This window comes from Electrophorus electricus, chromosome 6 (genome assembly GCF_013358815.1).
Source record: "Electrophorus electricus isolate fEleEle1 chromosome 6, fEleEle1.pri, whole genome shotgun sequence".
Taxonomy (NCBI): Eukaryota; Metazoa; Chordata; class Actinopteri; order Gymnotiformes; family Gymnotidae; genus Electrophorus; species Electrophorus electricus.
Window position 1 is genome coordinate 25,905,930 of NC_049540.1, and position 11,104 is coordinate 25,917,033.

General features: G+C 42.5%; 1 protein-coding gene across 6 annotated transcripts in view; it reads right to left on the bottom strand.

Annotated features, from left to right (window-relative positions):
- The window catches only part of sfswap (splicing factor SWAP), a 96,604-nt gene that overhangs the window by 70,875 nt on the left and 14,625 nt on the right, over nucleotides 1–11,104 (bottom strand). For all 6 annotated transcript variants that reach the window (XR_004776169.1, XM_035527151.1, XM_035527150.1 and 3 more), the window contains exons 8-10: nucleotides 8,252–8,537; nucleotides 7,931–8,092; nucleotides 7,660–7,753 (exon numbers count right to left, since the gene is read on the bottom strand). Coding sequence is in view for 5 of the 6 variants with exons in the window: in XM_035527151.1 (XP_035383044.1) it covers nucleotides 7,660–7,753; nucleotides 7,931–8,092; nucleotides 8,252–8,537 (542 nt within the window). In the remaining variant the exon portion in view is untranslated. The remainder of the gene's footprint in view (nucleotides 1–7,659; nucleotides 7,754–7,930; nucleotides 8,093–8,251; nucleotides 8,538–11,104) is intronic.

Sequence of the window (11,104 nt, forward strand, 5' to 3'; positions counted from 1 at the left end):
CAGTGCTATGTCCAACAACCAGGACAATGTCAGTGGAAAAGCTGTGTCGAATATGGTTTGCCATCTAAAAAATATCCAGAAGTGAGAAACCAACTGATGATGAACGGGTTAGGCACTAACCAAAGCGTGCACTTAGAAATGACTGATGAATGCAGTTAGGCACATAAAGGCAACTCATTAAGAACAATTCATTATGATTGTGGATTTGTACGTTCTAAGTCTATACAACCCTTATTCTCAGGACAATGGGTCTTGTGAGAACCACTGGTATAAAAGATGCATGGCAATTTAACTTGTAATAATAACAATTTGCTTGTAACTTATTATATGCTTGCTTCCCCAATCCTTTGCATCAGAAGCCCTGAATTCCGCTACAGATGTTAGTCTGATATGTTTTCATTTACTGATCTCTGAAAGCAAGAAATGCCCTCAGATGGCATTTATATGACTGACCCTTCCAGATCAACTGGCCAGGGTGTTTCAACCTACACAACATTTTTGGGCCATCAAATATGAAATTTAACGACGCAATTAACGACTGCTGAATATGACATGGCAGTCATACGAATCGGCCTTGTGACAGTATGAGAAATTTATAATGAATACTAACAAGCAGACAAACAAATGAAAAAGATGGATTAAAATAGATGTGAGGGAAGAAAACAGCTAAAGAACTCTAGAACACTTGGGATGAGATGGACAAAACAACGAGAAAGGAAGGAAAAAAAAAAATCAAGTGGTATATTCCACATCCTTCACAGACTGGACTCAAAATGGTGCTGACATCTTACAGGGTCTGACTAGGCTAACAAAGTAAAGAAGTTCATCCGAGACAAGACATCCATACCACAAAGACGTTACGAAACAAACATTCCAAAATCAAAGAAATCATCCTTTTTGTTCTATAAAAATCTTGGAACATACGCACCTTCACATTACGTTAAAAACACCTACGGCAACTGGTTTGTTTAAAAACTCAGACAAACACACTCCAACCCTCGAATCTGAAACTGTCAGTTTTGTAACTTGGGAACTGACTGCTAAACCCTGAGATTTAGCAGAGGCTGTGGGCAAAAAGCTGGCAGTTACAGGGTGAGGGGTCCTGCACAGCTCAAAACAACCCACTAAACGAAACTTCACAGGCACTACACTGAGGAAGCAAAATCCTCCAGTCCTAGTGCTTCAGAGGAGGCGAAGCCATCGAGTAGAGTCACTGCTGAAATGACTCGCCACTCAGTCCTATGAGGGTGAGATGGCCAGGATCCAGATCCTGATTGTTTCCAGGACGATAGCTTGTTCAGTCCTCTTCCACAGTGAAATAAGACAACTGGCCATTTAAACCATGCTCTCCAGGGCACAAGCTCATCCAAGCTTCATGTGGTCATTGACTGGCCAGACTCCTGCAGTGAATGCTGGTCATTTCCCCAGCATCCAATGCATCATTTCCCCAAGAGCTGACTTCTGTGCCCACTGGTGTGAAACTGCATGTGTTCAGCTAAACTTGAGAGTTCCAGGTGGCTCCTCTACCTCTGCTGGCCCCGTTAATGCATGTGAAGATGAAGGGATCATTCATAGACTAGATATTGGTACAAGAATGGTGGAAATAATAATACCAGGCCTCTATGATTGGAGAGAGCAAACCTACTGAATTTATAACATGCAAATGATACGACTGAACTATGCAGTGTATAGTTCAGTGACTGTATAGGAATGTAATGAAGAGCCTCTAAATATCCTTATTTACATTGCCTTCTGTGTCTGTTAATTGAGATTGTGTTACTCTTCAAAATATTCAACTTTTGTTCTGCCAAAAGAAAGAAAAGAACAGAACTGATCACCAAATCATACTGGACATAGGGTCCATGATTTTCATTCTTTAAATAAGGTTTCTGTGAGATGTAGGCATAAAAGTGATTCTGAAAAAAAAGGAGGAAAACACTGACAGATACATTTAACAGTTTGTTAATCGTTTGCATAAAGGCAAATTATTAAAAAGAGCACAGCTTCTACAGGACAATTGGGAAAAAGCAGAAATAAACACCTGAGCTTTCTAGGTAGGTCTTTACTTTACCTGGGTTGGAATGCTTTTCAAAATATAGTTCACATTTTTAAAAAGTGTGAAAGTTACTGTCATGGGGGGGGGGGGAAAAAAAAAAAAAAGAGCTTATGCAACCTATTCCCACTGCGCACAGAGACATACTCTAATATATTAAATGTGGAACACGCCACTGAAGTCCCAGATCTGAGCTGCTGCTGCTGTGTGTGTGTGTGTGTGTGTGTGTGTGTGTGTGTACGCATATGTGGAAAAGAGACCAAGAGTGTGTGAGAGTGAGTGAGCACGAAAAAGCAAGTAAGCGGAAAACACCTGAAAATTAGGTGTCAAGCTCTCAGGAGTGCTCCTGAATAAAGAGTCTGGGCAAGGAAACGGACACTGCAGAACCACGTCCCTAAGAGTCCAAGGCGACGCTGGAGAACGCGTGCGATACCTGGAGAATTAGATAGCCAAAAACATCACCTCTGTGTTGACATAGTGCTTAATCGAGCCTGATGCCTAATTAAGGTTGAGACACATTGAAAATGAATTAGAAAATTGCACAGATTAGGCCTCAGAGGCCCTGGACAGGTGAGGAAATTACCCAGAGCAGTGGTGCAGGATGGATAATGCACCCAGACTCTGAAAGAGAAATTACATCGAGAGGCAACAAATAAAAGCAGACATGGCTGCCGCTGCTGCACTGAAGAGAATGGTCCATTTCTTCCAATTTTCCCTCTAATACTCCTCAATTTTCCTTCCTCTCTCCTTTACTCTTCATTTCCTTTTCTCCACTTCTGTAAATCCTAATTTCATCGGGCTCATCTTTTCCCCACGCCCTTGCTTCCTCCCTGTCTTTGTGTGCATGTTGTGTGTTTGGGAAGATGCCAAACTTCTCACTGCAAGTCTGACGTGACCTTGCGATTGCTGGAGGTAAGAGCTAAAGACAGAGAGTGACAGAGAGCAAGAGTGAGAGAAGCACACTGTCGAGAAAGTCAGATTGGATTCGTACCAAATCACCGCATAGCAGATATTAACATCCTACAGACCCTAATTGACCTACACGTTAACCACGATAAAAAAAAAGTAACTGACAAAAAAACAAACAAAAAAACAAACAAAAAACAAAACAAAACAAAACAAACAAAAAAAGCTTGATACAGTTTGCCACAAAGGTCATTTTTACAAAGATCGAAAAAGTGTTGAAGGGCAAAGCATATCAACAAACATTAAGTGTGGTATAAAGACCACAAAAGGACAATTTTCTTTCCTCAGGAGCGAGGAGAGACTCAAGGATGCTCTTTAAGCCCAACATAATTCAATATTTATATCAATGAATTGGCCACCAATTTAGAACACTCTGACTCAGAAATAAATTTTTTGATCTATTCAGTGCCATTTGGCCCTAAAACGACAGCACACTGTAGCAGACTACCTACACACAATAACTGATGTTGAACAAAAGGTGCATGCTGACAAAGTACAGACTCAAAGTACAAACTCAATACTACCTGACCATTCAACCAGCTGATACAAGAAATCGTGGCTGCGCAGAGATTAGAGACTCTAGTAGTGCATCAATGCAACTTTCTGACTGAATATAAAATGTATCCAAATACACTAAATGTACTTTACAAAATTTGAGATGATACACCTCAGCTTTAGCCATTTATCTAATATTGACAAACTGTCCAGTCTATTAGGAGAAAAGCAGCATTTAGGTAGGACAAAATATAATCTACCTGGCACAACATGAGTAGAGCAGCCCACCCAAACACAAACAGACTCACACACACATTTATTTCTTCTGAGAGTGAGAGAACAAGAGAGCGAGAGAGGTGCAATTTCCCATTTAAAATCAGTCTCACTTAATCTGCCTTAGGCTGGGATATAAAGAATGATGTGCAAGCAGCGTACCATACGCTTCACATTTCACACACCAACACACCCCCAGACATGGCACAGAGTATAAGCAGCTCATTATGACAACACACATGCCACAATCACAATTACCACACTCTAATAAACACTGCTCTCACTGACCTGCAAACCCAAAGGTGATTTGCTTCTAATCATAAATCATTGCATTTTCTTTTTCAATTTGGCTAGCATTTCTGACTCTAATAGTTGAAAATCAATCAGGGCCTATAAGGGGCCACATTAGTGTAAAGTCAAATGCAGTGTCCATGAGCGATCAATCATACAAGACATGACTTCAAAACCGACAAAACACCAGCATGGTTTTTTTTCCTCCCTCCAGAAAACAACCAACCAACAAGATCCCACGGTGACTGACTTTCCAAATCATTCGTTTGTTTACTGTAAGTGCTATTAACTCCGATTACTCTTCACAAAGAATAAAAATGGGGCTCTTGGCGCACTTAAAGCATCTGATTTTATGAACCTCTCTTCGTCTGTCTCACTTAACCCTCAATAAAAGGTTTTATAAGCTGGTGCCACACATTTAAGTCCATCTTAAGTCTCCATCCATTAAGGATGAATGGTGAACTGCTGTTCACTAATGAAGGGGGAATGACCAATGGACAGATCATAATGGATTTATAATGTCACACCAGTCATTGCAGGCAAACTTCTTGCCTCTTTAAAAGCCATCCCGCTCAAAAGGGTGGGGGAGGGGGGAGGCAACATCATGTAGGAGGGCCCTCTGCTTTGCTTGGCTTTTTAGATAATGGTGTCTTGAATGCAGCATCAAATTTGCATTTAAAATTCTTTTTTGAAGGAGGGGCGAGAGATTATTTCCAATATAGTTATCATCATGTTTTGTTTTTTTTTTTTTCCTTCTGATAATTTAACTGCATCAGTGACTCAAGGATACTGATGGAATACAGCACCGTTGTCACTCAACTGCCATCTTTCCATACAGTTTAGGCCAACTTCCTACACACTGACTTAACACATTTTTTGTACAAGATAACATGCAAATGCCCAGAGCAACAGAAACTAATTTGTTAAAAGAGTATGATGCATGCTAATTGAGGACATATGACTGATAAAGGGTTGATAGAAACCAGCTAGTAACTGGTCAATGGTGCTGCACAAGCATGTATGAATTATGCTAGTGCGTGTAAAATGGAACACAAACGGACGCAAACAGCTAGTTTAACTACAAGTGAGAGCAAAGGGTTACAGCCTTAGCATAGAGCGGTTCTGCAGCTCAACCAGAGATCCTCGTAAAAACTGGGGCAAAACTGAGCACCGAAATCAAATAATACAGTAACACATGCTTCTCACTAAGGCAAGGGGCACAGTGACATTACACCCACGAAGGCTCTCTTAGTGGAAACAGGTTGTGGGAAACCAATGCAGGAGGCAGGAGAGCCTCAGGCTTGGATCCGTGCAGAGAAGAGAACGGACCAGCCAAGCGGCGGGAAAATCCAAGGCAGGAGCACGAGCTTAAGAAAGGAGAGCGAGGACACAAGGAAGCTCCAGTAGATCGGCGTGTCCATGACGAACACATGCAAAAAAAACCACTCTGTTGTGTCGAGATGTACAACTGGTATTTGGCAGGAGCACACTGAACACGCGCGTGCGCACACACGAGACAGGAGCAGCTCACACAGCTTAGATAAGCGACCTGGTGAAATAGTGCCAATATAATGAGAACTCCACAGTTCTAATGGAATTGTAAGAGTCTCCTGCTTGAACAAAAGACCTGATTAAACAAATAAATGATGGTATCCGACAGGCCGGGACATGGCGATACCCATCCATATCCGGTTATCTACACAAACAGAAACTAACTAAAAGGCTTTTCCGATGGCAGGCTACAATTCTTTGGACGTGGAACATTTAGAATGGGAGCAGACGCATGACAGAGCGGCACAGGCAAGGTGATCTCTGCCTTAAGAGTTGACAAATCTGTGTATTACCGAATTGTAGTTTACGCCTATGTGCGAAACATCAAGAGTGTTCAAAGCTAAAGAAAACTGAAGAGTCAATTTGGGCTAATTTAATGATGTGTTATAGGCATTTCCAACTAACCTTACTTAGCAAATTTGGAGCTGAAAAATAAGTCACCTGGCTGTGGATATCCATGGTTCAGGCAGAACAGCACGATTCCTGCTTATTAAAGCAGACATACTTTACTCATTTTCACAATTTTAGCATAGTTCCCCCGAAAATTAGCGTGCTCTACAGGCATGTTCTGTACTCTGAAGAAAATAACAAAAGGTGTTTTTCTGGGCACTGATTTTGTATGATAATGAGCAATGCTCTTACTGGCAGAGTGGGACAGAGTGGGGCAGAGTGGACACTGTGCAGTATTTTGTAGCTTTGCGGTACCTACAGAAGCAAAGTGCAGTGACTGCAGTGTGGTAGTGTTCATCCCTGTGTTGTACAGCACTGGTTCTTGTGAAGTCACACTCAGATGCAAATGCAAACAGTTGAAACCACTCATTTTCCATTTTTTTTTTTTTTTTTTTAAAAAGTGGTGGCCCATTCATGGTTCACAGACAAGTGGAGACAAATCTAATCTATTCTAATGTAATGTTCTCACCTGGAAGGAACATTAATCCTATATGGAAAACGTGGCACAGAAAGAAACATTCATTTGGGTTTACTATGTATTAATAACTGTGTATTTATTGTGGAATTTACATACCGATTTTCATTGCAACAAGGTTCAGTACTGCATTTGTTTCTTTTTCAAGACCAAGATCTTTTGGAGCCAGCAACCGGATTTTAGGTTTAATTTTTTACAACAGTGACTCAGAATGTAATGCAGCACTGAATTACACGCTGAATGTCTTGCACTGCTACAGCTTGGTATAGTTGCATTTGCACTGAACTTGGAGCAAGGCTGAACAGATTAGTTGAACTTGCCCAGAAATAGTGGGCCAGCCTATAGAACATTGCTTTCAGGCAGCGTACTAAAAGAGTATGAAAAGACTTGAATGTAGCACATTTCTATACCACTTTCATGTTTTATACAGTGAATGTTATGTTAAGCCTTCACACTGATGTTTTAGGGTACCTAAAGCAAGACCTGACAGATAGAACTCTTTTATGCCACAATCAATTTTACTCCTAAATAAAGATAGCAGCCTACAGGGGAAAGTGCAATTATACCCTAAATGGGAAATATGTGTAATATCTGAATTAATTAATTTGGGTGTGTGTGTGCGTGCGTGTGTGTGTGGTCTATCTGGTTATGTGTATGAAAAATACTGTTTGTGCAACTGTTAACTGGTAGATTTGTTGTGTAAATTAACCAAATTGTATAATGTAAAAAAATATACTGTAATATATGGCCTAACCATATATGCTGAACATAAATCCATTCGTCATGCTTTTACCCATCTGTCACGTTTGCCATTATAGTGACAGCGTACTTCACGCTGGAGCAGAACTAGCTGGCAGTGCTCAGCATTGTTGTTGCTGCCACAAGTTATGATGCGAGACGGGAAAGCCATTATGTCACCTGCCCCAAGAAAAGCCCTAGAACTCTGCCGCATCATACGGCAAGCGAAGAAACCCAGGCTGAGTAGGAAGCCTCCGTCATCTGCTGTGTGAGAAGCTCTTAAGTCAAGGGAGTGGGAAAGAGGAGGACAGGCGAGGCATAGGGAATGAGCAAGTGAAAAGGATGGAGGTTATGAAACGGACGCTACCTCTGTCGAGTTTACGCCTTCTTTCTGCATGAAGTAGTGCTTTTTGAATTCATAGTAAGTGTTGTACTGGTGCCAGGACTGAAGGAAGTCGAACCTTTGGGGGACAACACACACACACACACACACACACACACACACACACACACACACACACACACACACACACACACACACAGAGAGAGTTAGGACACTGAAGAGCACTGTAACAGGAGTGCAGTTACTCCAAGGATGGAGGAAAGGGTTATGGTGGGGACAGGCCAGGGCTGCTCACCGTGGATCATTCTTCGCACGCACGCTGCTCTCGAACTTGACTCCATTTCTGGCCACATACTCAGCCAGCTTGTCAATCACGGGCTGGATGTCCGGAGGCGGGGGGATGATGGCAGCAGCAGGAGCAGGAGGCTGACAAACGCTAACCTGAGGAGCATAAGGGCTAAAGGGTAATGAGAAAGGGGAGAGAGAGGAAATAGAGGAGAGAGAGAGAGAGGGGGGGGGGGGGGGGGGAAGAGAGGACATTAGTGACACGCTTTATGGAAGAGGCCGGCTGGACATCAAGTTCGTTGGTTAAATTCAAGAGGTGTCAGTTACACACCTGGCGGTAGGCAGACTGGAAGTTACGCTGGCAGGGGCAGAGTGAGAAACCGGAGCAGGCACAGGGGGTGGGGCAGCGGCAGGGGCCGACGGGGCTGTAGGCATAAGCTCGGGGGGGGGCGTGGTGCCCGGAGGGGGAGGGACTCCGGATGCAGATTGAGTTGGCATCATGGCAGCTGGAAGCGAGCTGTAGTACGCACCGGCATCAATCCCAGGTGGAGGCGGAGCCAGGCAGTATGTACCATCAGGGAGCATACAATACCCATAATACATTGCAGCCATATTAGCTGTGAAAAACAGGTAAAGATGCAGAGTAAATTAGATATTCGACGACACGGGGCGCATGAAATCACATCAATACAAATGCGGATTTATGAGTGGCCGGATCTTCATTTAGGGAATGTGTATGCTGGTATAGAACGTGACATTTCTGCCGAGTGAGAGGATGAGTTAGCTGGGGAGGAGAGAACATTCATTCAGGACTAAAGTCTCTGCACTAACTGGATTTTCAGCCTCTGATGGAAAATAACACTGATGGAAGTTAAAAATTAAAATGACCCATGTCTAGATCACTGTCCTAATAATTCAGTTCGTCAGGAGCAGAATGAAAGCAAACTGAGGGTGTGATCTTTTGGTCTACACCACCAAGAATATTTAGGACCTTCTTTTTCTTGCTGACATAGAGCTCATGTGAAGGAGATGATTTTTTTTTTTTGTGCTGAAGAGATCATTTTAAAAATCTTGCATACTGTCACACATTTTATTCCAATACCATGTAATGAGGAAAGATTTTAGGACAGTACACATAGGGAAAGGTATTGATTACAATCATATGATGAAATATACTACTACACTTGAGGAAATCCATTAAGGATAACATTCTTTTTTGCTTCAAGTCACTATGAGAACACATTAGCCATTTCTGCTAATAATCTGGTAAGACTCAAGTGTTCTTGAACTACAACAGTCTTCACCTGAACAAGCGTGGGCAGTTTTATTTTTGCATTCCTTCAGCTCTCCAACTAGCACAAGAGGGAGGGGAAGAAACAGAGAAAGAGGAAGGCAGCCTATGTCAAACAAAATAAGAGCCATAATGGCTGATGAGGCAAGAAAGCAGGGCGTGAGTTTGGGGAAGGCATGACGGAGAGCGCGGCCCAAGCAGAGCCGCTTCCCTGCAGCCCAGATCATGAGAGCCTCCGGGGCTGAGAGCAGGAGAGTGGGCGAAAACATCCACCTGCAGGACATGCAACTAAAGGAGTCCATGTTTAAGCACAGACCTACACGGTTCAGAGATGATGAGATGCTACAGGACAAAACCGACACCACGCTAAAATAAGAGGCTGAAGTTGCCAGCATAGTGTAGAGAAGCGTCCAAAAAAACCCACAACGCTTCTATATCCAACAGCAATATTACCCAGAGAAGGAAAGGAAATCCATGAAGCAAGCTTACCTCATGCCATCTGAGATGTGCTAGAAAGATGTGATACTTATGCAGCCAAGTTCTTCATCTCTTTGTAACAGTACAGTTGTGTGCTTCACAGAGAGAGTACTGTATAGAAATGTGCAATATGTGTACAACTGTGTTGAGTTAGGGTACAGTCTGTAGAGTCTACAGTAATGGGAAATGGATGTCAAAAGACACAGTAACGGAGGTCCTTGCCCAGTGAATGGAAGGTTTCTGTTTTTTCTGCTATAGATGAGCAAGGGTTTGTGCACGGCATGTAACTGCTGAGCCTTAGAACTCAGAAGCCCCTGCTGATATCCCTTGAACTGCATGACTGATTTGTCCTATTCAGGCCCCCAGACAACAAACCCAAGTCAGTTTTCCTTCTCCTGTATTCTTCAGTTCTCTATCCATTTAGGGAGTTTTCCTAGGCATGGAAGGTATACGAGTGTGGCACTTATCAGCAAGTCCACTATAGCTAATGGATGAGGCCTGTGATGGAGTGATGCACTTTCCGAGCATCATCAAGCTAAACATGGTCATCAACATGTAAGAACGGTCACTGCAAGAACACTTGTGCCATTTCTGCAAGTACCTAAATCACCTGGTAAAAGTTCAATTCCTCATAAAAAATGCCTCACCAAGGACAATAATGTTCAACCCACCCTCCAGCAACAAGGAAAGGAGGAAAGGAAACGAGGAATGGAGTCAGGAAAATCCATCAGCTGAGGTATAGCTCAAGACATACAGGATCTGAGGTTTTTGCTGCCACTTGCCAGTTTGGCAGTTTTCAGTTTTTGTTCACAAAAAGCCTAGAAGGGTGCATGTTAACATGCCATACACAACATGAATTACTATGTTGTTCACTGCATATCAATACATGTGCAAAAATCATCAGAACACTCATTAAAGTTCATTTCGCGTGGATTTCAAATGGTGAATTTCCAACATGAAATAAACCTTTTCTTTTAAAATGTAATTGTTTGCTTGCTTGTTTTTTTAGACACCATGTTTTATTGGCTCCATGAGAGCACTATATTGTACCAAGTGTATAGCATTCTAAGTCTGATAAGTTTCGAATTGAGGGCAGTTTAGCTTTCAGCCACAATGTTATTTGTCTGTGAAAAAATATGCAAATGCTGTAATTTGTAGCTGTCATCATTACAAAATACATCAGAACGCACAGTATCTGAGACAACCATGTAAACTGGCAGGCACCTGGGGTTTCAAATCCAAATCTTCTGGAACACTTTCCAGCTTGCTGCACAAGCAACATACCTTAAAGGTACAGAACTGGACGTAAAGGATTCAAATGAGAGTAATCAGAATCTGACTGAAATGGGCCCACGGTGGCATTAACGGCATCGCAGCAGGGTGTCTCCGAGTCTGTGCCTCACACCCAGGCAAGCT